The 27,798-nt window shown below is 44.8% G+C and overlaps 1 protein-coding gene across 1 annotated transcript; it reads left to right on the top strand.

Moving 5' to 3' along the window:
• The first annotated feature begins 116 nt into the window (after positions 1 to 116).
• On the top strand, positions 117 to 27,798 carry LOC140267562 (uncharacterized). The gene is made up of 18 exons (XM_072362877.1): positions 117 to 161; positions 2,250 to 2,536; positions 4,887 to 6,735; positions 6,819 to 6,992; positions 7,434 to 7,604; positions 9,520 to 9,566; positions 9,682 to 10,275; positions 16,226 to 16,279; positions 17,121 to 17,331; positions 17,525 to 17,857; positions 18,051 to 18,811; positions 19,067 to 19,167; positions 19,237 to 19,450; positions 21,176 to 22,982; positions 23,078 to 23,251; positions 25,398 to 25,571; positions 26,674 to 26,720; positions 27,269 to 27,798. The coding sequence occupies exons 2-18, from the start codon at positions 2,260 to 2,262 to the stop codon at positions 27,796 to 27,798; spliced, it is 7,518 nt and encodes a 2,505-aa protein (XP_072218978.1). The 5' UTR covers positions 117 to 161; positions 2,250 to 2,259.

Raw genomic sequence — 27,798 nt, 5'->3', positions numbered from 1 at the left:
CCGATCTGTCATCACATTTGTTGTCTTCTCAGAAAGAGTTCGAGCTGCAGCTGGACCGCCAGACCTTCAAAAACCTGCTGCAGACGGGTTTTCTCTGCTTTGTTTCCAGCTATTTCACCACAATTCATCAACTCCAGGAGGATCGTTTTCACATTTAAAAGGTAACAGTTACGTCTGTATGTGTTCACTTACTTTTTGGATAAGAGAGCTTTAACTCAGCTGATACCACAGGAACTAAAATGATCAATTATATCAACAATATCAGTGATCAGAGAACAGGATAATCATAACATAATTTCATTTCTGCTCATTTCTTGACTCTATGTTGCATAAAACTTTCAAACAGCTTTCAGTTGGATCGATTGTTAAATTGATAGTGAAACAGGGAAATGAAGTCTGTAAAGTTTACACAAAGAAACAGGTGGCAAGAAAGCAGGAAGTGGATCCAAGTGGTTCAAATATGGAGCAGAAAAAGATGTTCTCTCAGTGCACCAAACAAAGACCAGAGGGAAGCTGGAAGAAGCCATATATCTGCTGAAGGTAGCAGCCGATCGGGCTGAACTGGGGCTGATAAGGGAACAAATTGAGCCAAGATTCTCATTTTTGTTGTCAAAAGCAGTTGATGGGTTATGATTTAGTACAAAGGCTCTCAAGTTTCCTCAAATATCCGCAGATTAATGGTATGGCAGCAGCCACTCAATATTTGGCCCATCAGCCTCATCTAATTCACTCATTTATTTCTTATTCTTGACAAACATTTGAGTTAAATGATTATAGCTGACTAAGCACAAATAAAAATCAACAGCTGATAAAATGACCCTAACCCTACAAACTCCTTTACTTATTTATCTAAGCTTTATTCACTTTATCGTCTCCGCTTCTGTCAGCTCCTTCTTTGACCTGGAAACCTTTTCAGGGGCTTGAACTTTGATTCCCAGAGTGAAAGAATCATCTTCTGCTTCTTCCCTGAGATATTAGAAATAGACAAATACAATGAAAAAGCATGTAAAGCCAGGATATAAAACATGAGCCTCGCTGAAATATTTCAGCCCGAACACTCTGCTTTAAGGGACGTCAACATCACTGGATAGTTGATGAACAAAGTCCATTGATCCATTGATTATGTTTAATTTATCTGAAGTTGGACGGTGGAGGCAACAGGTTCAGGAGGGAAACCTCTCCAGCTCCTCCTGGGGGATCCCAGGAGGCCTGATGGGATGTATAATCCCTCCAGTGAGTTCTGGTTCTGCCCCGGAGGAGAACCAGAGAACCAGAGGAACCACCTCAGGTTGTCCCGGACCTTCATGGGACACTGAAGAGACACATCAGCCAAAACAGCCCCAAAACATGCAGAGCCTTTAGCATCTGGGGGAAATCATTTCTACCCCAGCGCTCTGCTGCCTGGAAACTGTTTAACTACCTTTGCAGCCTCTGCCAAGATGATGGATGAGTCTTCAGTCCTCAGGCTCTACCTCCACAGTGGAGGACATGGTGACTGGACCAAGGAGACCTATTAAGTACTTCCACTTCCATGATATCCCCAGTTTTGGTCAACAGTTCTCCACCCACAGCCTGAGACAGACCCTGAGTCTTAGCATCCTATATGATAAAGTATTATAGAAAATATAATGTTGGCATCACACTGGATAAATTCTAGGTAATCGTGTTTGTTTATGAAAGAACCAAACTGTAGCAGCAGGTACTCTGCAAACAAAGCCTTCAGGATGATGTTTTTGTCTGCATACAGTTAGAAACGCCTCTAAAATGATGGCTTAGTCTATTTCTACTTCACATAATAAAATGTCAGGGCCAGAAAGTTTAGGCTAGCATGGCTGCTTCTACTACTTCTCTCCTCTGAACAGGGTTTTCAGTGAATGAGGGAAAAATGAATGAATAATATGAATGTTTCTTCTTTTTTTGGACTGGAATGATTCTGACTATTCTTAAATAGATTTAGATGAAACAATCACCTGTATGTATGGACCTTGAGGGGGTTTAGAAAAGAACAAATGGGAAATGTACCTGTGATAACATGGTATAGTTTGTGTATCCACGAAACCCACATTTAACTCTTTATTTCAACCAGCTCACTCAGCTAATTAATCCTCTCCAACTTAGAATAAGATGATATATATTTTTTATGTGTTGAAGTCGTATCATTTAAAAAGATGATTAAAATTTGGGGAATTGTGCATGTAAAACTTAAAAATCTGAAGCAACATTTGCTAACTACAGTTGGATCTTTGCAGGAGGGGAAAGATGCCAAAGTCTACGGTGCTTCTCTTGAGAACGTTGGAGGAATTGGAAGCAGCGGAGTTTAAAAAATTCAAATGGTATCTGCAGCAGGAGGACATAATGGAAAACTTCTCTGGAATCCCAAAGAGTCGACTGGAACATGCAGACAGGGTGGACACCGTTGATCAGATGGTGCTGTCCTACTGTATTTACACTGTAAAAATGGCTGAAACAGTTTTAGGAATGCTAAATAGAAATGATCTAGTTGAGAAGTTATCAAAAAACTCTTCAGAACCAACAGGTGAGTCATGGTATAAACTATAATGTGGGCACAGCTAAGAGCAGATATACATATAATGAGGAACTGGAACAAAAATAATGTATTTGCATTAAATCTCTTGCACTCCAAAGGTAGTCTTTGTGTTTCAGGACACATTGCAGAGCAAACTGTCAAATATCCTCTTGAGAAATATTTTAGAAAATACATTTAAATAGGGTAATAAGTTAAAAATTACATGCTGATCCTAAAACCTTGATGAAGCGATGCCTTTGATGGAGCCAGAATAGTATAACTGAAGCACCCTTCGAGAGCCAGGCCTGGGGTGGGGTCAGTGAGTGTCTTCTGGCTGAGTCTTTGCTGAGCTTAGCCCAAAAATCCACAGGATGTTAATCATCTGCGGGGAGAAACATCGACGTCCTCTGCAGTGTGAGCTCAGGTAGAGGGTCTGGGGAAGCCAATCCCTGGCGTAACAAACTGGATCTTAGAACATGAAGGCTCACCTCACTTAACTGGGGTGTGAGGTGGTGATGCACCAAATAGATATAGCTGGGCTCACCTCCACGCCCAGGATGAGCTCTGGAACCAAACTCCCCGAGAGTGGCTGGACCTGCTCATACTCTGGAGTTGCCCAGGGGGAGAAGGGGTAGGCAGGTATGGGAATACTTACCTGGCTGAGAACCTGAGAAGGTCAAAAGGGAAGGTCCTGACTGATCAGCAGTTGAGGAAACCTAGCCTTCTTGGAGTCCCTTGCATTGTATTATTGGACCTCTGTGTGAGTTTTGGACTTTCCATAACAAACACCATGGTTGAGAATAAAGTGGTTCGTGGTACTTTAGTCTTAAACACTCAGCCAGAGCTGATAACCACTTGGTCAGTTGATAACCATTTGTTGAGGGTGAAGTAGGAACGTATGGTTGCCCCCTATCTGGGAACTCTTTAACTGTCACCTTTGGGAGGGTTTTTTATTTGCATATTAACAGCGAGGTTAGGGACACAGTATCTGAATGGGGCCATGTTAAGAAAATCCACGATGGATCCAGCCTCCAAGAGCTGTGATCAGAAGGTCATGTGCCTGTTGGGGCAGCAACCAGAGGAATTGCTGGTGGACATTAGCTATGAGGGAGCCATCAAGCTGAACAAGGAGACCTTTCAGGATTGGTTGAAAGGTCTCCTTCATCCAGCCATCATGTCCTCCACTGAGGAGATAGTCTGAAGACTCAGGAGAAGAAAAACCTGTCTCCTTGGCAGAGATTGCCAAGGATATAACATTACAGCTAATGTCAAAGCTAACAATAAGCGACATAGAAGGAAAACCACAAGTCAGGCTCTGACAGGGGTGACAGTGTAGAAATAGGGTGCAGGTATAGAGGGAAGTACAGACATAGAAGTGTAGTAGAGGGGGTAGGGAAGTACAAGGTAAGTGCTGGGATAGGAGATGCTCTCTGAAGAGCTGGGTTTTCAGGAGCTTCTTGAAGATAGACAGGGACGCCCCTGTTCTGGTAGCGCTCGGTAGGTCATTCCACCATCGTGGGACGACACATGAACAGAGTTTGGATTGTCTTAGGCGTGGTGTAGGAGCTGCTAGACGACAATCCTGGGACCAACGGAGGGACCCAGTTGGGACAGAAGCCTTTGCAAGAGCATTCAAGTAGATGGAGCCGTTCCATTCAGCTCTTTGTAGCTAACATCAGGGACTTGGATCTGATGCTAAGGGCAGCCAGAGGAGCTCAATGAACAGAGGGGGGGCGTGTTCTTTTAGGCTGATCCAAGACCAGACGCGCCGCCGCATTCTAGTCAAGGCAAGAGATGACCATGGCCTGCACCAGGAGCTGGGTGGCATGTTGGGTTAGGTATGGTCTGATCTTTCTTATGTTCAACAATGCAAAGAAACATGATCCAGCAACAGAGGTAACATGATCTTTAAAGGTTAGTCATCAATCATGGAACCCAAGTCTCTAGCAACCTTTGATGGAGCAAGAGATAGGGATTCACTTTGGATGCGGATGCTGTGGTGTTTGGCTGGGAAGACAAGCAGTTCAGTTTTCGGAGGTTAAGTTGGAGGTGATGGCAAGCGGGAATGATAGATAGAGCTGGGTATCTTCAGCATAGCAGTGGTATGAAGTCATGTGATCGATAACCCTAACCCCCGGCCCAGTGAGGTGGTGCATATGGCAAAGAGAAGAGGTCCCAGTACTGAACCTTGGGGGACCCCTGTGGTGAGGTGGTGCGCTGCAGAAGTGTGACCAAGCCAGGATAGTTCAAATGAGTACTGAGGACTTAGCTGATACATTCCATAAAGTTGGAGATCATTTCAAGATGCATATACTTGAACTTTGTCAATGATTTTATGTTTCTTTTTTCATTGATGCAGATATTCTTGCTGAGTGTCAACAAAAACTTAAAACAAAGCTGCAAAAAAAATTTCAGTATGTGTTTGAGAAAATCACAAAAAAAAGGAATTCAAAACTTCTTAGTGACATTTACACAGAGATCTACATCACAATGGAAGAAACTGGAGAGATAAATGTGGATCATGAAGTCAGACAGATTGAAACAGTATCTAGAAACCTGGAAGCACAAGAAACAACAATCCAACATGAAGACATATTTAATGCTTCTACTGGAAGAGACGAACCAATCAGAGCAGTGATGACAAAGGGAGTGGCTGGCATTGGGAAAACAGTCTTAACTCAGAAGTTCACTCTGGACTGGGCTGAAGGCAAAGCCAACCAGGACATCCAGCTCCTGTTTCCATTCACTTTCAGAGAGCTGAATGTGCTGAAAGAGAAAAAGTTCAGCTTGGTGGAACTTGTTCATCACTTCTTTACTGAAACCAAAGAAGCAGGAATCTGCAGGTTTGAAGAGTTCCAGGTTGTGTTCATCTTTGACGGTCTGGATGAGTGTCGACTTCCTCTGGACTTCCACAGCAAGGAGCCCCTGACTGATGCTACAGAGTCCACCTCAGTGGATGTGCTGCTGACAAACCTCATCAGGGGGAACCTGCTTCCCTCGGCTCGCCTCTGGATAACCACACGGCCTGCAGCAGGAAGTCACATTCCTTCCGAGTGTATTGACGTGGTGACAGAGGTCAGAGGGTTCACTGACCCACAGAAGGAGGAGTACTTCAGGAAGAGATTCAGAGATAAGAAGCAGGCCAGCAGGATCATCTCCCACATCCAGACATCACGAAGCCTCCACATCATGTGCCACATCCCAGTCTTCTGCTGGATCACTGCTACAGTTCTGGAGGATGTGTTGGAAACCAGAGAGGGAGGAGAGCTGCCCAAGACCCTGACTGAGATGTACATCCACTTCCTGGTGGTCCAGGCCAAACTGAAGAATGTCAAATATCATGAGAAATCTGAGGCAGATGCACACTGGAGTCCAGAGAACAAGAAGATGATTGAGTCTCTGGGAAAACTGGCTTTTGAGCAGCTGCAGAAAGGAAACCTGATCTTCTATGAATCAGACCTGACAGAGTGTGGCATCGATATCTCAGCAGCCTCAGTGTACTCAGGAGTGTTCACACAGATCTTTAAAGAGGAGAGAGGGCTGTACCAGGAGAAGGTGTTCTGCTTCATCCATCTGAGTGTTCAGGAGTTTCTGGCTGCTCTTCATGTCCATCTGACCTTCATCAACTCTGGAGTTAACCTGCTGGAAGAAGACCCGTCTGGTAGAGCTGAGGTAGCAAACCCCAAGCCTGAACTAAAACATCTCCACCAGAGTGCTGTGGACCAGGCCTTAAAGAGTCCAAATGGACACCTGGACCTGTTCCTCCGCTTCCTCCTGGGTCTTTCCCTGCAGACCAATCAGAGTCTCCTACGAGGCCTGCTGACACAAACAGGAAGTAGATCACAAACAGGAAGTAGCTCACAGACAGGAAGTAGCTCACAGACAGGAAGTAGCTCACAGACCAATCAGGAAACAGCTCGATACATCAAGAAGAAGATCAGTGAGAATCTGTCTCCAGAGAGAAGCATCAATCTGTTCCACTGTCTGAATGAACTGAAGGACCGCTCTCTAGTCAACGAGATTCGATGGTATTTGAGTTCAGGACGTCTCTCCACAGATAAATTCTTTCCTGCTCATTGGGCAGCTCTGGTCTTCATCTTACTGTCATCAGACAAACATTTGAAGATGTTCGACCTGAAGAAATACTCTGCTTCAGAGGAGGCTCTTCTGAGGCTGCTGCCAGTGGTCAAAGCCTCCAACAAAGCCAAGTAAGAGGATATAAATGCAAATTGCATGTTAGCAGTCTGTGAGCTGTTTAAATTTGTAACAATTTGATCTCTTTTCCTCACAGTCTGAGTGGATGTAATTTGTCGAGGAAAAGCTGTGCAGCTCTGTCCTCAGCTCTCAGCTGTCAGTCCTGCAAACTGACAGAACTGGACCTGAGCAACAACGACCTGAAAGATTCGGGAGTGAAGCAGGTGTCTGTTGGACTGAGGAGTCCAAACTGTAAACTGGAAGCCCTCAGGTCAGGATTTACTTTCTTAATGTTAGTGTGCATGGTTTTATTATGATCCATCATCTACGTCACTTATGTATTAAAGGAGAAGTTGTTGTTTTTTAAAACCTGGACCTTATTTCTGCATGAAATACGTTCATCTGCTCACAGAGAACAGTTTGGTGAAAGTCGGCGTCCTTCAGAAGATATTTAGATAACTGGAGATCCATATAACGGAGTGAACGGGGCTTAGAGGATGCAGCCTCTAAATAAGGCATTATCTGTCTTTATTTCACCAATACTTTAAGAAGAATGAATGAATGAACGTGTGCTATAGCTCTGTTAGCTCATAGCTGCTGTTAGCTCATAGCTCTGTTAGCTCATAGCTGCTGTGTTGTTGTTATTGGGGCTATCGGGGGGCTTATAGAGGGCTTTCTACTCACTCGTTTGTATCCTTTCAACAACTTCTAGGCTGTCAGGTTGTCTGATCACAGAGGAAGGCTGTGCTTCTCTGGCTTCAGCTCTTCACTCCAACCCCTCCCATCTTAGAGAGCTGGACCTGAGCTACAATCATCCAGGAGATTCAGTGGAGCTGCTGTTGGTGGGACTGAAAGATCCACGTTGGAAACTGGAAACCCTAACGTATGTTTTCTTGCTGCTTGACACCGTATGTGAAGTTTTCAGTTTTCTTGATTTGTTTCAAAGAGTCACAACTTCTTAACTGGTTGATTGTAAAGTTTAGGGAAGACGTTCAGAAACCTGAGGTACAGAAGCTTTGGGAACGTTACAGGTTTCAAAGGTAAACTCCAGGAACACAACTTTCTCTGGAAGCGTAGGTTTGAGATACGCTACTTTCCCAAAGAAAGTACTTCAGAGAACAAGAGAAGCTGAACTGAATGAATCCTGAAATCATGTCATCTGATGGCTGTGTTGGACCTTCAGGCCACTGAGGTGACTGTGGCTCAGCGAGTAAAAACATCTGGAAGATGTGTCCACATGTTTAAGTGTGAAGGCTCTAAATAAGGTGCTATATAAGAGTAGACCATCAACCATTCAGGAACTCCGGACAAAGTATTGTAATTACGGGTCTGGTGAACTATTACAGGCATCAATTATTATGGAGTTTGGTCACAGTATTTGATTATTTTTAGCCTTGCAGTGATATGTTAGATTGAATAATACCCATTTCCTGAACCAATAGGTCTCAATCCTTCCGCTGTTCTGTAGACTCCAAAACATACAGTTTTATTTACCCTCCTTCTTTCTTAATTGCATCAATGCTGAGATAATTTATGATAAACCAAAGTTGACACAGGTGGAGTTAAAAATGACATAACTGAGGCCAAGTTATGTCACATTACTTCAGTTCATTACTAACTGGTCTTTGACAGTCCTGCATTTCTAAGAATTTCTTAGGTCACATCAGTCAAAATTAACTGGGTTGGTTGGTTACATGTGGTGTAAACAGTTGGTGCAATGAAAAGAAATTAAGGAAGAATTAATAAGGTTATTTAAGTTTATGTACAGAACTCCATACAGGACTCTATCAGATACATTTGAATTAAAATAATAAACATAATACAACATTTCTACCAGGCAGATGTAACAGGTACCGGGGTCCAAGGCCCGTTAACTGGTGATAGAGCTAAAAAACAAAGAGGAAACAATCAGGAGACATCGTCTATGCTCCTTGTTAAACAAATGTCCAGTTTATGCTTCAGTATTTCACTGTACATGTTATTTGTCTCTGTAGACATATTGTTCACAAACACCACATCCATCAGCCAGCATAACATATCAATCCCATTACCCCTTTCTTTCTGTCACAGTTCCATAATTTAACAACTTATTTAGATACTACTAAATGCACCTCTAACCACATATTGTGACATATTCTCTGGACAGGTATTTCACTTACACCTGTAGCTGCTTACAATTAAACAGTTTTACCCGCACGGCTTGTGCTAGCATCTTAGTTACTGTTAGCTTGCTTCTTAGTTACTGCTAGCTTGCTTCCCTCGTTAATGCTTGCTAGCATCTTAGTTACTGTTAGCTTGCTTCTTAGTTACTGCTAGCTTGCGTCCCTCGTTAATGCTTGCTAGCATCTTAGTTACTGCTAGCTTGCTTCTTAGTTAATGCTAGCTCGCTTCTTAGTTAAAGCTAGCTTGCTTCTTAGTTAATGCTAGCTTGCTTCTTAGTTAATGCTAGCTAGCGGACTAGCGCAATTCCACGTTAGCTAGTTCCTTTGGTGACAGTTCAGTCCTAAAACTAATCATAAAACTCTTCCAACAGACAGTCCCACACCCAGATTTACCCCAAATAATTCCTGAGCATCTATAAACAAAGTTATGTGGCTTTAGATAGTTTTAGAGGTGCTACTCATCTAGAAAACAAAGAGAAAATGATCATCCTGTGCTCCTCCAATACTTCAGTCTCTGTGCCACCTACTGGTGAAACGTTGTTACTGCCCTTCCCTCTCTAATCAGTGTCAGTTATTATGTTGACTGAGAAGTTTTTTGACTGAGAAGAGTATATTCCTGACTGTTTCTTCCTCCAGGGTGGAACATGGTGGAGCACAGAGACTGAAGCCCGGTCTGAAGAAGTGTGAGTGTGGATTTAAATAAAAGTACAAACTTACACACATGAAGAAATTATAATAATGAATTTACTGTGGAAAGCAGTAAACTGTGAATGTGTGGTGTCTTGTTCTGTCCATCAGATGCTTGTGAGCTCACGTTGGACCCAAACACAGCGCACAGAAAGCTCAAACTGTCTGATGACTGCCGAGAGGTGACTCGAGTGAAAGAGGAGCAGCCGTACCCTGATCATCCCGACAGATTTGAGCACTACTGCCACCTGCTGTGCAGGGAGGGGCTGACTGGTCGCTGTTACTGGGAAGTTGAGTGGGAGGGGATGGTTCATGTGGCAGTGACCTACAGAGGAATCAGAAGGAGCGGAACCAGCATTAACAGCAAGTTTGGAGCCAAAGATGGTTCCTGGAGTCTAAGCTGCTGTGATGGTGGTTACTCTGTCTGGCACAATAGCAAAGAAACCTCCATCTCCTCTCCTTCTTCCTCTCCCTTCTCCTCTCCCTCTTCCTCCCCTCTCTCCTCTCCATCCTCCTCCTCCTCCCCCCCAGTCTCCCACAGAGTAGCAGTGTACCTGGACTGTTCTGCTGGCTCTCTGTCCTTCTACAGCGTCTCCTCCGACTCTCTGATCCACATCTACACTTTCAACACAACATTCACTCAACCTGTCTTTCCTGCATTTGGCTTTCGCAAGTTGGACTCCTCGGTGTCTTTGTGTTTGATCTAGAGTCTCATTTCTTAAGAAACCTTCACTGCCGACCAGATAAAGCTGTACAAATAGATCAGTCATCCATCAACATGTGAGTGGTTATTGGAGGGAAGGTGGGGTTGTGGATGCCTGTAACACCTGTGGTGAGAAACTATTTTGAGTCCTTTGGGAAGCTCATGTTCTCGAATATTTTACTGTTTATTTTTCTTTGGTCACAGATGGACTCAGAGTCACTTGCTTAGGTTTAGAAAATTGAATCTATTAATAATAAAACAGCATGACTTGAACAGTTCACACAAACTAATTGACTAATTCTGTTTTCTTACTTTAAATGTGTGTGTTCTTGTTTTGGGTAACTTATGGGGACCTCTTTCAGTATAATAACTGATCCTGTGGGGACAAAAAGTTCTGTTAAGATAAAACATAATGTCTTAGGTTCTGGTTCAGGCTCAGGTGGTAATTTAGGTGAGGCTGAGGTTAGCTTTCTATGTGATCTGGTGGCGGTTGTTGTTTTGGCCTCTGGTGATGCATGAGAGGTGTCCGTCTCTACAAGCCTCTGTACGACCCGTCAGAACCCAAGAGGGTAAAACCTCAACACTTCAAACCAGACGGTGTAAATGCGTCTGATTCACCTTTTTAAAAGATTAATTAATAGGTGTTCAGCTGGTTAGACCTGGTGACTCTGAATGATAGGAGTCTGTCTTATTTTCATCAGGATACAGACATGTTCAGTGGGGACTCTTCGCTCTATGGGGACAACTGGACCTGGGTCCATCAGATTATCACTGTTTTTCTAAAGATTGTAAAATGAGATTAAAATGTATGAGATGCATCATTATGTCCAATAAACTCTGAGTTCCTCCTGTGTTACTTATGAACAATAAATGCATGTTTGCTTCAGTATTTCAGTTGTATCTCAGTTTCAGAATGAACCGATTCAATGATCTCAATTTAAATAAATGATCTTTCTCTGAGAGTTCAACAATGAACAGTTTATAAAAAGACAAAAAACAGCTCTGAGAAGGTTTGAAGCTGCTCAGGATAAATAGTCAAATAGTTCATCTAAACTCTGAACGATTGTAAGTTTTTACATCCAGTAACTAACTGCACTTTATTCTAAGAGCTCGTTCCTCCACAAGCCGTTTTAACACCGATAAATCAGCATCAAACTCCCTCCTTGGGCAGTTTATGGACTTCCTGCATTAAATCAGGTCAGTTCAGCTCCTGAAAAGCATTTTATCAACATATTTCATGGAAAATGGGTCTTAGTGAACCAATGATTGACAAGTTTAAGAGTCAAAAACAGCTTGGTCAGTGGTAATTTGCGCTGTTAATGTTTAACTCACATCTTCATTAAACAGACATCTGCAGCTCTGTTATCACATTTCATTTCTTGACTATGAGAATCTGAGGCTGAGCAGATCTTTGAACCTCCTGCTGTGACTTCCACAGACTTCACTTTGTGTCCTGGTTGGATAAATCATTTCACGCTCATGCATGCGATTATTTCCAACAACTGAAGGTAACGTAACAAACTCTTATGAGTAACTCTGATTTACTGTAGTTGAGTTGGTTGTGTTGCTGAACTTTAATGGAAATGAGAACATTTAAGCTGGTTTAAGGTCATATTCAGCCTGTTCGTAAGATACACGAGAGCCCAGGCCAACAGAAACACCCGTAAACATCTCTAAATGTGCACACCTGAGCCCCTCACCTGCTGCACAGCCGACCACATTCTGTGACACATCATTTGGCTTCACTTTGGGGTTTTGTTTTTTAAAAACAAAGTATTTTTCCACCCCGTGGACATGCAGTGGGTCTATTAATGCAGTGGGTCTACTGATGCAGTGGGTCTACTGATGCAGTGGGTCTATTGATGCAGTGGGTCTATTGATGCAGTGGGTATACTGATGCAGTGGGTCTACTGATGCAGTGGGTCTACTGATGTAGTGGGTCTATTGATGCAGTGGGTCTATTGATGCAGTGGGTCTACTGATGCAGTGGGTCTACTGATGCAGTGGGTCTACTGATGTAGTGGGTCTATTGATGCAGTGGGTCTACTGATGCAGTGGGTCTACTGATGCAGTGGGTCTACTGATGCAGTGGGTCTACTGATGTAGTGGGTCTATTGATGCAGTGAGTCTACTGATGCAGTGGGTCTATTGATGCAGTGGGTCTATTGATGCAGTGGGTGTATTGATGCAGTGGGTCTATTGATGCAGTGGGTCTACTGATGCAGTGGGTCTACTGATGTAGTGGGTGTATTGATGCAGTGGGTTTACTGATGCAGTGGGTCTATTGATGCAGTGAGTCTACTGATGCAATGGGTCTATTGATGCAGTGGGTCTATTGATGCAGTGGGTATATTGATGCAGTGGGTCTATTGATGCAGTGGGTCTATTGATGCAGTGGGTCTACTGATGCAATGGGTCTACTGATGCAGTGGGTCTACTGATGCAGTGGGTCTACTGATGCAGTGGGTCTACTGATGCAGTGGGTCTACTGATGTAGTGGGTCTATTGATGCAGTGAGTCTACTGATGCAGTGGGTCTATTGATGCAGTGGGTCTATTGATGCAGTGGGTCTATTGATGCAGTGGGTCTATTGATGCAGTGGGTGTATTGATGCAGTGGGTCTATTGATGCAGTGGGTCTACTGATGCAGTGGGTCTACTGATGTAGTGGGTGTATTGATGCAGTGGGTTTACTGATGCAGTGGGTCTATTGATGCAGTGAGTCTACTGATGCAGTGGGTCTATTGATGCAGTGGGTCTATTGATGCAGTGGGTCTATTGATGCAGTGGGTCTATTGATGCAGTGGGTCTACTGATGCAATGGGTCTATTGATGCAGTGGGTCTACTGATGCAGTGGGTCTATGATGCAGTGGGTCTACTGATGCAGTGAGTCTACTGATGCAGTGGGTCTATTGATGCAGTGGGTCTATTGATGCAGTGGGTCTATTGATGCAGTGGGTCTACTGATGCAATGGGTCTATTGATGCAGTGGGTCTACTGATGCAGTGGGTCTACTGATGCAGTGGGTGTATTGATGCAGTGGGTCTATTGATGCAGTGGGTCTATTTATGTAGTGGGTCTATTGATGCAGTGGGTCTATGATGCAGTGGGTCTATTGATGCAGTGGGTCTATTGATGCAGTGGGTGTATTGATGCAGTGGGTCTATTGATGCAGTGGGTCTATTTATGTAGTGGGTCTATTGATGCAGTGGGTGTATTGATGCAGTGGGTCCGTTGATGCAGTGGGTCTACTGATGCAGTGGGTCTATTGATGCAGTGGGTCTATTGATGCAGTGGGTCTACTGATGCAGTGGGTCTACTGATGCAGTGGGTCTACTGATGCAGTGGGTCTACTGATGCAGTGGGTCTACTGATGCAGTGGGTCTATTGATGCAGTGGGTGTATTGATGCAGTGGGTCTTTTGATGCAGTGGGTCCGTTGATGCAGTAGGTTTACTGATGCAGTGGGTCTATTGATGCAGTGGGTCTATTGATGCAGTGGGTCTACTGATGCAGTGGGTCTATTGATGCAGTGGGTCTATTGATGCAGTGGGTCTACTGATGCAGTGGGTCTACTGATGCAGTGTGTCTACTGATGCAGTGGGTCTATTGATGCAGTGGGTCTACTGATGCAGTGGGTCTACTGATGCAGTGGGTGTATTGATGCAGTGGGTCTATTGATGCAGTGGGTGTATTGATGCAGTGGGTCTACTGATGCAGTGGGTCTATTGATGCAGTGGGTCTGTTGATGCAGTGGGTCTATTGATGCAGTGGGTCTATTGATGCAGTGGGTGTATTGATGCAGTGGGTCTACTGATGCAGTGGGTCTATTGATGCAGTGGGTGTATTGATGCAGTGGGTCTACTGATGCAGTGGGTCTACTGATGCAGTGGGTCTACTGATGCAGTGGGTCTACTGATGCAGTGGGTGTATTGATGCAGTGGGTGTATTGATGCAGTGGGTCTATTGATGCAGTGGGTCCGTTGATGCAGTGGGTGTATTGATGCAGTGGGTCTATTGATGCAGTGGGTCTATTGATGCAGTGGGTGTATTGATGCAGTGGGTCTACTGATGCAGTGGGTCTACTGATGCAGTGGGTCTATTGATGCAGTGGGTGTATTGATGCAGTGGGTCTATTGATGCAGTGGGTCCGTTGATGCAGTGGGTCTACTGATGCAGTGGGTCTATTGATGCAGTGGGTCTATTGATGCAGTGGGTCTACTGATGCAGTGGGTCTACTGATGCAGTGTGTCTATTGATGCAGTGGGTCTACTGATGCAGTGGGTCTACTGATGCAGTGGGTCTACTGATGCAGTGGGTCTATTGATGCAGTGGGTGTATTGATGCAGTGGGTCTTTTGATGCAGTGGGTCCATTGATGCAGTAGGTTTACTGATGCAGTGGGTCTACTGATGCAGTGGGTCCATTGATGCAGTGGGTGTATTGATGCAGTGGGTCTATTGATGCAGTGGGTCTATTGATGCAGTGGGTCTACTGATGCAGTGGGTCTATTGATGCAGTGGGTCTATTGATGCAGTGGGTCTACTGATGCAGTGGGTCTACTGATGCAGTGTGTCTACTGATGCAGTGGGTCTACTGATGCAGTGGGTCTACTGATGCAGTGGGTGTATTGATGCAGTGGGTCTATTGATGCAGTGGGTGTATTGATGCAGTGGGTCTACTGATGCAGTGGGTCTATTGATGCAGTGGGTCTATTGATGCAGTGGGTCTATTGATGCAGTGGGTGTATTGATGCAGTGGGTCTATTGATGCAGTGGGTCTATTGATGCAGTGGGTGTATTGATGCAGTGGGTGTATTGATGCAGTGGGTCTACTGATGCAGTGGGTGTATTGATGCAGTGGGTCTACTGATGCAGTGGGTGTATTGATGCAGTGGGTGTATTGATGCAGTGGGTCTATTGATGCAGTGGGTCCGTTGATGCAGTGGGTGTATTGATGCAGTGGGTCTATTGATGCAGTGGGTCTATTGATGCAGTGGGTGTATTGATGCAGTGGGTCTATGATGCAGTGGGTCTATTGATGCAGTGGGTCCATTGATGCAGTGGGTCCATTGATGCAGTGGGTCCATTGATGCAGTGGGTGTATTGATGCAGTGGGTCCGTTGATGCAGTGGGTCCGTTGATGCAGTGGGTCTATTGATGCAGTGGGTGTATTGATGCAGTGGGTCTATTGATGCAGTGGGTCCATTGATGCAGTGGGTCCATTGATGCAGTGGGTCCATTGATGCCAAGTTTCCATGCAGACATGAACACTCGGGAGGCTTCTTTTACCCAACATGTTGGAATGAAGCCAATAGAGCATTCTGGACTCTGACTGGGAGGAGCTGAATCCAGCTACAAACAGCTTTATCACTGCATCATGAACTCACGAAAACTTATCAAACCTTATCGGGGGGGTCTGTTTACCCCTTTACCTTTGCTCCTTTAGAGGACTCTGTGGCCTGGTGAAGGAAACATTCATAACATAACTTGTGAGGTTTATTTCCACCACTACAGGTCAGATTTGGTTACTTTAGACATTGTTAAGGTGGAAAACAAATGTTCAACAGTGCAGACGCTGTTTGTTCAACCATAAAACGATAAAAGGCGGTGCTGGCAGATAAAGATGGTTAACATCGGTGTGAGGACCGGCAGCAGGGAGCTCTGACCTATGAAACCACTCTGTGAGGAAGGTGAGACTCTCACACCTTCAATAACTCTGTGTTTTGTGTTAAAGAACAAAGCAGCAGGACATGTCGAATCCAAACTCTGCGTCTGCGAAGAACATGCTGTCCAGGTTTGATGAGACTAATCTAAAATATGGACAAAAGTAAGAGTTTCATACGACTGTGTTGCCTTCCTCTGATGCATGTTTTCTTGTTAAACAGATCATTAACCAACACTGCACCTAATATCTGAAAAACTGTGTTTAAACTGTTGTTTTGTTCCCATCAGGGTCCACGAGCGGAGTCCAGACCTTCCTGAACCCGGTTCAGCAGACAGTCAAATGTAAGAAGGATTTATCCTGTTCACAGACAGCTTGTTGAATAAGGAAAAGCACAACATGTATTCAGCCAAAGCACCTTTGGACTGTCGAACAACAGTCCTGCAGCTTTATTAGCTGTAACATTGTGAGAAAGTCTGAATCTGGGTCACACAACCTTGAGCTGGGACTTTTCCACAGTATGATTGTTGTTACTGACGACCAAAGTTTTCATTATGTTTTCCTAAACATTCGTTAAACAGTTAACACACACAGATAAAAGCATGGACAGTAACCGACCCGGTTCTGTAAGACAGGTGAGCCCAAACAAACCCAGCTGATACTGAACTACATCAGCTTCAGTTAAAGGTCACCTATAAGACACATTTACTGTGAAAGTGGTTGTATTCTTTATGTATTTGGCAGCTCGGAGCACACAGACTTACAGCAGTAACAAAACAAATGGTGCTGAATGGGTATGGATGAGTGTTAAGGTCCTCTTACTAGGCTCGTCTGGGATGATTGGTGATTGGAGGATTGGGAGCAGGAGACTCAGGAAGTCATTGACCAGAGCTGGCTGTGGACCCCCCAGATGATGCCTGAAAAAGGGGCAGAAGAAGGAGGGAAGACTGGATGGATAGATATAAAGAGGGAGGCTAGGGGTAAGGAGGGATAGATAGATGATGATGGATGGTAGAGAAATGGTTCGGAGAACAAAACAAATGGTGCTGAAAGTGTAAGATGATGCAAAGTCACGCTGGGTTATGTGAGGAGTGGTTGAGTTGAGGCTCTGCTCCTGAACTGAAGCTAACAAGGTCACTTTATTTCTATGGGTAAGATTAGTTAGATGTGTTCCACCAACACCAGGTGGGGGTCCCCTATCAACAAGGACCCCCAAGACCAAGGACCCCCACCAACAAGGACCCCTATCAACAAGGACCCCCACCAACAAGGACTCCCACCAACTAGGATCCCCACCAACAAGGACCCCTACCAACACTGATCCCCACCAACACGGACCCCTACCAACAAGGACCCCCAACAAGGACCCCCACCAACAAGCACCTCCACCAACACGGCCCCCCACCAACAAGGACCCCCACCAACAAGGACCCCTATCAACAAGGACCCCCAACAACAAGGACCCCCACCAACAAGGACCCCTATCAACACAGATCCCCACCAACAAGGACCCCCACCAACAAAGGACCCCTATCAACAAGGACCCCCAACAACAAGGACCCCCACCAACACTGATCTCCACCAACAAGGACCCCCACCAACAAGGACCCCCATCAACAAGGACCCCCAACAACAAGGACCCCTATCAACACAGATCCCCACCAACAAGGACCCCCACCAACAAGGACCCCTATCAAGAAGGACCCCCAACAACAAGGACCCCCACCAACACTGATCCCCACCAACAAGGACCCCCACCAACAAGGACCCCTATCAACAAGGACCCCCACCAACAAGGACTCCCACCAACTAGGATCCCCACCAACAAGGACCCCTACCAACACTGATCCCCATCAACACGGACCCCTACCAACAAGGACCCCCAACAAGGACCCCCACCAACAAGCACCTCCACCAACACGGCCCCCCACCAACAAGGACCCCCACCAACAAGGACCCCTATCAACAAGGACCCCCAACAACAAGGACCCCCACCAACAAGGACCCCTATCAACACAGATCCCCACCAACAAGGACCCCCACCAACAAAGGACCCCTATCAACAAGGACCCCCAACAACAAGGACCCCCACCAACACTGATCTCCACCAACAAGGACCCCCACCAACAAGGACCCCCATCAACAAGGACCCCCAACAACAAGGACCCCTATCAACACAGATCCCCACCAACAAGGACCCCCACCAACAAGGACCCCTATCAAGAAGGACCCCCAACAACAAGGACCCCCACCAACACTGATCCCCACCAACAAGGACCCCCACCAACAAGGACCCCCACCAACAAGGACCCCCACCAACAAGGACCCCCAACAACAAGGACCCCCACCAACACTGATCCCCACCAACAAGGACCCCCAACAACAAGGACCCCCAACAACAAGGACCCCTATCAACACAGATCCCCACCAACAAGGACCCCCACCAACAAGGACCCCTATCAAGAAGGACCCCCAACAACAAGGACCCCCACCAACAAGGACCCCCAACAACAAGGACCCCCACCAACAAGGACCCCTATCAACACAGATCCCCACCAACAAGGACCCCCACCAACAAGGACCCCTATCAACAAGGACCCCCAACAACAAGGACCCCACCAACAAGGACCCCACCAACACTGATCCCCACCAACAAGGACCCCCATCAACAAGGACCCCTATCAACACAGATCCCCACCAACAAGGACCCCCACCAACAAGGACCCCTATCAAGAAGGACCCCCAACAACAAGGACCCCCACCAACACTGATCCCCACCAACAAGGACCCCTATCAACAAGGACCCCCAACAACAAGGACCCCCACCAACACAGATCCCCACCAACAAGGACCCCCACCAACAAGGACCCAATCCAGCAATCCAGCTCATTTCATCATATCTGTACTTGTACTCTGCTCAGTGACAATAAAGTTGAATTCAGCCCAAAGTGCTTTAACAGGAGGCAGTTACCTTCTATTAAAGCACTGAGTCTGACCTGGATAAGCTGAATCTACACAGGTGTAAAGGTTTAAATGGGTAATAGTAAGAAGGGACAGGTTTCTTTTTAAATACATATTATTATAAATCAGCTGTGGCTGAGTTCATCCAGTTCCACAATTCATCATGACAGAGCAAATATGTTCGATCTACAGACCTCATCGGGAGACCTTCGAGGATTTCTGGGATGGAATTGACCTGGAGCAGCAGACATATCTGGACTCCATTTTTATGGTTTGTAGAATTCTTTACCCCAACATTCTTTAGACAAACATACATCCACATCATGTTTTTCTCTTCCAGCTGCTGGAGGAAAACATCGCCATTTTTATGAAGACCGAGTTGAAAAGGTTCCAGAGATTTCTAGGTCCAGATTACCCCGAATGTTTAAAGGGTCACGATCAGAGTGATGAGCAGGATGGTGACCATGAAGAGCAAAGAGAGTCATTTCTCAGGATCACACTGCACTTCCTGAGGAGAATGGAGCAGGCGGAGCTGGCTGACCGTCTGCTGGGCAGTAAGATGATTTAAGCTCTCAATTTTACACAAGGCAAAAATGTGCTTACAGCCTCACTGAATTTACAATTAATTTGGTTGTATCTTTGAAGCCTTGAGATGATATTTGCTGTGATTTGGCTCTGTATAAATATAAGGAAATTTAACTGAATTTAGAAGGATGAAAAAGGATTCTTAGCCCCCAGGAAATGTGATCTTCTGGTTTGCAGCGCATCATACAGGTCGACAGGATGGTCTAGCTTTCAAATATTTAATCCTTTTTGTACTTCTGGGTTCAGTCAAATTAAGGATTTCCTGACCAGCAGTCTTAGTATGCAGTGGAAAGTATGCACACTTAGACCTGAAAACTTTGCCCTCTGACAAAGTATGACCCCATGGATAGCAGGTATTCATTTGACTCAGGTGTGCTTGAGCAGGGAAACATGGAAAACATACCGGGCGATGTACCTTGAGGATTGGGTTCTCTAGGCTATGTAGAGGACACCAGACTATACTTAACATTCATGCCAGATAATCAGGAAGGACAACCATCTTCCTCGAATGGTTGGGGGTTTAGAGGAAAGGAACCATGTTTCAGGGTCACCTGAGCCATCCTTAACTATAAGCTTTATCAGAAAGGAAAGCCTTATATCTTAAAAGTGGAAAGGGCGTCTACTTCCTGAAGCTAAACTGGTTCCACAGAGAGGGGCCTGATAACTGAAGGCTCTGCCTCCCATTCTGCTTTTAGGGGCCTGATAACTGAAGGCTCTGCCTCCCATTCTGCTTTTAGGGGCCTGATAACTGAAGGCTCTGCCTCCCATTCTGCTTTTAGGGGCCTGATAACTGAAGGCTCTGCCTCCCATTCTGCTTTTAGAAACTCTGGGAACCACAAGGAAACCTGCAGCCTGAGAGCAAAGTGCTCTGTTGGGGAAATATCCAACTGTGAGATCTTTAAGATGTGATGGAGCTCGGTCATTAAGAGCTTTATATGTGAGGAGAAGAATCTTAAATTCTATTCTGAATTTAACAGGGAGCCAATGAAGAGAAGCTAAAACTGGAGAAACATGATCTCTGCTGTTAGTTCTCATCAGAACTCTGGCTGCAGGGTTTTGGATCAACTGGAGGCTTTTCAGAGAATATGTGGGACAGCCCAATAATAAAGAATTACAGTAGTTCAGTCCTGAAGGAACAGATGCATGAACTAGTTTCTCTGCATCACCCTGAGACAGGATGGTCCTGATTTGAGGACAGATCCCGGTCAGAAATAACTCCAAGGTTCCTCACTGTAGAACTAGAAGCCAAGGAAATACCATCTAGAGTAACTATATAACTAGACAATTTCTCCCTGAAGCGCTCAGGTCCAAAGAGAACAACTTCAGTTTGTCTGAATTTAAAAGCAGACAGTTCTGAGTCATCCAGGTCTTTATGTCTTTAAGACAGGCTTGTAGTCTGACCAGCTGATAGGGTTCAATCTGGTTTCATAGCAGTTCTGAGTCATCTAGCGTCTCCAGTGGTACCACAATGCAGTAAGTTGCCAAAAGCTTTCAGAAGAGGGACCAAAAATGACTAAATCCAGGCCTGACTGATATGGCTCTTCTTCCCTAGGTTTTTTTTTTTTGTGTTTCGCTCTTTTGAAAGAGTATTACCAAGGTTTTCGAGATTTAAAAATCCTAAGAGCTGAATAAAAATCTGTTCTGATGATACTTTTGTGAGTATGGCACTGAACTGATGTCTCTTTCTTCATTAGGAACAGGAGGGGCAGCCTGCAAAAGTAAACTACAGGCAAACCTAAAGAAGAAGTTCCAGTGTGTGTTTGAGGGAACTACAAAGACAGGAACCCCAAACCTTCTGAATCAGATCTACACAGAGCTCTACATCACAGAGGGAGGGACTGGAGAGGGCAATGATGAACATGAGGTCAGACAGATTGAAGCAGCATCCAGGAAAGCAGAAAGAGCAGAAACAACCTTCACAAAAACAGACATCTTTAAACTCCCACCTGGAAGAGACGAACCAATCAGAGCAGTGATGACAAAGGGAGTGGCTGGCATTGGGAAAACAGTCTTAACTCAGAAGTTCACTCTGGACTGGGCTGAAGGCAAAGCCAACCAGGACATCCAGCTCCTGTTTCCATTCACTTTCAGAGAGCTGAATGTGCTGAAAGAGAAAAAGTTCAGCTTGGTGGAACTTGTTCATCACTTCTTTACTGAAACCAAAGAAGCAGGAATCTGCAGCTTTGAAGAGTTCCAGGTTGTGTTCATCTTTGACGGTCTGGATGAGTGTCGACTTCCTCTGGACTTCCACAGCAAGGAGCCCCTGACTGATGCTACAGAGTCCACCTCAGTGGATGTGCTGCTGACAAACCTCATCAGGGGGAACCTGCTTCCCTCGGCTCGCCTCTGGATAACCACACGGCCTGCAGCAGCCAATCAGATCCCTCCTGGCTGTGTTGGCATGGTGACAGAGGTCAGAGGGTTCACTGACCCACAGAAGGAGGAGTACTTCAGGAAGAGATTCAGAGTAAAGAAGCAGGCCAGCAGCATCATCTCCCACATCCAGACATCACGAAGCCTCCACATCATGTGCCACATCCCAGTCTTCTGCTGGATCACTGCTACAGTTCTGGAGGATGTGTTGGAAACCAGAGAGGGAGGAGAGCTGCCCAAGACCCTGACTGAGATGTACATCCACTTCCTGGTGGTCCAGGCCAAAGTGGCTAACTTAAGATATGATGGAAAAACTGGCACAGATCCAGTCTGGAACAAAAAGACCAGGAAGATGATTGAGTCTCTGGGAAAACTGGCTTTTGAGCAGCTGCAGAAAGGAAACCTGATCTTCTATGAATCAGACCTGACAGAGTGTGGAATCGATATCTCAGCAGCCTCAGTGTACTCAGGAGTGTTCACACAGATCTTTAAAGTGGAGAGAGGGCTGTACCAGGAGAAAGTGTTCTGCTTCATCCATCTGAGTGTTCAGGAGTTTCTGGCTGCTCTTCATGTCCATCTGACCTTCATCAACTCTGGAGTCAACCTGCTGGATGAAGAATCAAATCCTCAGGCAGCTAAAGTCTTTAAAAACAAACCTAAACTTAAACATCTCCACCGGAGTGCTGTGGACCAGGCCTTACAGAGTCCAAATGGACACCTGGACCTGTTACTCCGCTTCCTCCTGGGTCTTTCCCTGCAGACCAATCAGAATGTCCTACAAGGCCTGATGAGTCACACAGGAAGTAGCTCACAGACCAGTCAGAAAACAGCTCGATACATCAAGGAGAAGATCAGTGAGGATCTGTCTGCAGAGAGAAGCATCAATCTGTTCCACTGTCTGAATGAACTGAATGATCGTTCTCTGGTGGAGGAGATCCAACAGGCCCTGAGTTCAGGAAGTTTCTCCACAGATTATCTGTCTCCTGCTCAGTGGTCAGCTCTGGTCTTCATCTTACTGTCATCAGGAAAACATCTGGATGAGTTCGACCTGAAGAAATACTCAGATTCAGATTCAGAGGAGGCTCTTCTGAGGCTGCTGCCAGTGGTCAAAGCCTCTGATAAAGCTCTGTAGGTTCACAGATAGATTCAGACAGTAGTATTTAAACTGCTTCCTGTTTGAGAGAAGAGAGGTTTATTGATTGTGCTCTTATTTTTCTCTTCAGGCTGAGAGACTGCAATCTTTCTGAGAGAAGCTGCAAAACTCTGTCCTCAGCTCTCAGCTCCCAGTCCTGCAGTCTGACAGAACTGGACCTGAGCAACAACAACCTGCAGGATTCAGGGGTGAAGCAGCTGTCTGCTGGACTGAGGAGTCCAAACTGTAAACTGGAAGCTCTCAGGTCAGGGTCCAGTTTTAAGTCAAAGACGATACAATGGTACAAATTCATTGTATCTTAAATTTTTTGTATCCTATGTAGCATCGTTGAAAGTAGATATGCACCAATCCGATATTTGGATCGGATATCGGTACCGATATCGAAGAAAATTCGACATCGGGTATCGTGACAATGGGCCGATTCATATCGGCAGATATTGTCCAATCCAGCATTGGCATTCATCCATTCATACCCTAACCCCATCCAGGGGCCTTCGGCCCCCTCTAGTGGTGAAGAAACTTGCTAAATTGGGACTACCCCTTTAGTTTTTAGCAAGCAAGAGAAGCTATTGTTTATATTATATATATATATATATATATATATATATATATAAATTTATATATATATATATATATAAGTATATCAAGAGCTGATTGCTATTTATTTTGAAAGTCTACCAGCCGAGCCAGTAAAGCTATTTTAGCTCCTTTATTATTTAATATTTTGTTTTACATTGGATTTTGAATCTGAACCAGTTACACTTGTTATACTTTCATGGTTAAGATTGGTGCACAATTATTAAATAAGTAATTCAGAACATATATTCAATTCAATTTTATTTATTTCGCGCCAAATTACAACAAATGTCATCTCAAGGCACCTAAATAATATCGTCCAATTCAAGCCAATTGGAATTCAATTCATTCATCATAATCCAATCCAATCCATAATCCAATTAATTTCAAAACAAGCCAATTCATTCATATAGAGCCAATTCAAAAACAATATCCTAGCTAAGGAAACCAACAGATTGCACCGAAATTTTATGTTTGTTTTTAAAAAATAGGAAAGACTGATGTTGCCTTGCACAAAAGAATGATCCCAGTCTTTTCCACACAGTAAAACTTACCGTTTGTTACCATAATTCCACTGTTTTTCTGTATCGGTATGGGATCAATATCGGCCCAAAGTAAACCTCAGATATCGGAGGTGAAAAGAGTGGATCATCCCTAGTTGAAAGAATGAAGTCCTGGTAGTTTAAATCAGGGAGATACAATTGAGTCATTATGTTATTTGGGTTGAGATCAGCTGACAGATCCTTAATGCTGTCAAAGAAATTCTTCTAGGTTGCTCTTACTGGGTCTTTTCGGATTCAAAGAGATGTTTATTATTTAAACACAGAGCACAGCAAGGCAGGATAGGATCTCCAGGCAGAGCAAAATAACGGGCTGTGGAAACAGAAACACTATGAACTATTTAACAAAACAAAGACACGCTCTCCTAACGAGGCCGATTTAAACAAAAGACGCACTCGAAAAACCGAGGCACTATGAAACTTTAACTGTACACTTAAAGCTCTCCTTTAAGGGCGGCACAAAAAGGTCTTAACGAACAAACACAACTGGCTCCACTAACGGAGGTTTCTATGAAACATTAACCAACCGAAAATCTCTCCAAACAGGAGGAACAAACAAGGCTACGAAACTTACCGGATTGAATAAATAAACTAAGACTATGAACAAGAATAAATTACAGCTAAAGGTAGCTCTGCAGGAGGATCGCTCACTGCAGGCTCGTGGAAACTATGGGTTAAAGTAAGGCTGGTAATGATGGGGAGAGACACAAACTGGCACAAGACAAGGGAAACGCAGACTATTTGAACATGAGGGACCAAGGGGAACAGGTGGAAACACTTTGGAAGCCAATCAGACGCCTGACACTGGAGGAAGGGCAAGATACCTGAAACGAGAGGAGACAGTTTTTCAGAATAAAACAGGAAGTGACGAGACAAGACATGGAACAGAACGTAAATCGTGACAAAATTAGAGCTCTATACAACATATCAACCAACCCACTACTTTCATTGGCTGTCACAACATCATCAAACAACAGTGACCCACTGGCAACTAAACCGACCATGCCATCAAACTTTCTCCCTTTCTTTTACAGGTAATGGTGTGCTTCAGATAACAAACCTGTCCTTTCCTTTTCCTAACTATAGTTAGTATGGTATCAGTGTGGTGAACCTTTATCTGGGCTTCATATGTCCCAACAATCTGCTTCCAGAACATGGCGGGTTATTTTCAGATGTCTGGTCTTTGTTTTCTGTTCTTGAGTGTTACACATGTGCAGGACTGTTATTATACTGTATGTTTGTGTCTATTTGCAGGCTGTCAGCTTGTCTGATCACAAAGGAAGGCTGTGCTTTGCTGGCTTCAGCTCTGACCTCCAACCCCTCCCATCTGAGAGAGCTGGACCTGAGCTACAACCATCTGGGAGCCTCAGGAGTAAATATTCTGACTGCTGGGCTGAAGGATCCACACTGGAGACTGGACACTCTCAGGTAAGGACCTGAAGCTGTCATACGCGATCTGTGCTACAACGATAACCTCAAACTTGGGCATTCTTGATCCAAATGAGCGTGTACATGTATGGTCTTCTCTAAATTATCTCTAAACGAATCCTGCCACACCTCACAGTTTAAAACAGCTATAGTTGTTTTTTATGTGACCGGTCAGGAAGACAATTCCTAAAATTTTACTTATGGACATGATCAGAAGATACATTGAGATGTATTTTAAGTCCAGAACATGCAGAGTATTGCAAAGGGTTTATTAAAGTAACTTATAATCTCTGTCTGATGCTGCCGTGCTTTAGATTTCACCAGAGAACATTCTGACTCTGAACAACACGTGGCGTGAACAGTGGCGAGGCCACGCTCTCCACTACATATCCCCCCAGAAATCACCAATCAGTGGATTAAAACGCTCATTTGAACTCATAACTTTACTGACAGGAAAACTCTCCGATGGCTCCGCCCCCATGGCGGCGACCGCCTGAAGGAAAGTGAACACGTCGGGCTGTTTTCAGATGTATTGTCTGTTTCTGTATGTTTCTGTCTGTTTGAAGGCTGGAAGGATGTTTGATCACAGAGGAAGACGGAGCTTCTCTGGGCTCAAACATCAGCTCCAACCCCTCCCACCGGAGTGAGCTGTACCTGAGCGACAATCGCTCAGGACAATCAGGAGAAAAGCCGATGAATGCTGGAGTAGAGGATGGGTACCATGGGTTAGGGTAAGAACTGACGCTCACATTGGGCCTTCCTCATTCAAATGAGCTTGTATAAAGTCTAAATCACCACAGCTGAGAGGGAGTTGTGGAGGATTCATAGTGTTGTTGTCATGGAAACACGGCTTCTTTCTAAATCAAAGCCTAAACGAAACAAACACTAATTTCAAGCAACCAGTGAGTAAATGTAGGTGCAAATGGTGCGTTCTGTGTGTCTAATTCCAACAAAAATGGCTCACAGAGGTTGTTCCAACATAAAAAAGCCTTTCTTTGAGGTACACTGGTCATATTATCGTTTTCTTATCATAAAGTTATCCAAAAATAAACTTTAAAAGCTGAATTCTCTTTGAAATGTTTGTCTTTGTTCTACTTTGCAGGGCGGACAGCGGTGCCAGGCAGAGGCCCACTTTCGCTCTGAGGAAATGTAAGTTTTTTATATATATATATATAAGTTTAAATGGTTCATTTTAAAGGGTTTTATTATCTTTATTATCAGAGGATGCAAACTGTAACTGTGTCACAGTTAAGGACCGAAAGGCTTCGTCCTACAACTCAGACTCTTCTTACTTGTCTTGATGATTGGACCAAATACTTTAGATGGTGTGAAACTTTTATGTAGCACCTGGATAAGATCAGGTATAGCTAACCCTTTTCAAGGAGCTGTCGTTAGCAACAAAGTAGAGAAAAATAATAAGATATAAGTTGTAGAGGCCAGAGTCTTGAGCTCAGGTAAGTGGAGGAGGTGGGATGGCTGCTGTTGGACCGAGTGCTGCAGCAGAGCTGATGAAGGTCAGGATGGCTGCAGGCAGGAGATCTGCAGATCGTGAGCCGATTGGAGCAGGTAGAATTAAAACTGGTAAAAGGCTTTAGAAGAGATCAGATCTGTAACAGGGAAGCTGAGTTTATTATCTGCATTCTCAGCAGTCACAGATTATATGTTATATCCGATGGTTTATGTCTCTCTTTTGTCAGTTGCCTGTGAACTCACCCTGAACCCGAACACAGCTCACAGAAACCTCAAACTGACGGATGACAACAAGGAGGTGGAGTTGGTGAACGAGCAGCAGATGTATCCTCATCGTCCACAGAGGTTTGATCTCTTCTGTCAGCTGCTGTGCAGAGATGTCCTGACAGGTTGCTGTTACTGGGAGGTGGAGTGGAACGGGAAGGTGGATGTGGCCGTGACTCTCAGTGGAATTCAAAGGAAAGGCTACAGTACTGCTGCCAGGTTTGGGGGGAACGCTCGCTCCTGGTGTCTGAGCTGCTCTGATTATTTTTACTCCGTCTGGCACAATGACAAAGAGCAGATACTCCCTGTGCCCCTGTCCTCCATCTCCCACAGAGTGGCAGTGTATGTGGACTGTTCTGCTGGCGCTCTGTCCTTCTACAGAGTCTCCTCTGACTCACTGATCCACCTCCACACCTTCAACGCCACATTCACTGAACCTCTGTATGCCGGCTTTAGAATCTGGACGGGTTCATTAACTCTGTGCTCTGTTTAG

The sequence above is a fragment of the Leuresthes tenuis genome, unplaced genomic scaffold (genome assembly GCF_036924035.1).
Source record: "Leuresthes tenuis unplaced genomic scaffold, fLeuTen1.0.hap1 SCAF_13, whole genome shotgun sequence".
Taxonomy (NCBI): domain Eukaryota; kingdom Metazoa; phylum Chordata; class Actinopteri; order Atheriniformes; family Atherinopsidae; genus Leuresthes; species Leuresthes tenuis.
The sequence above is the reverse complement of the archived record's forward strand: the minus strand, read 5'-3'. Positions and strand labels throughout refer to the sequence as shown.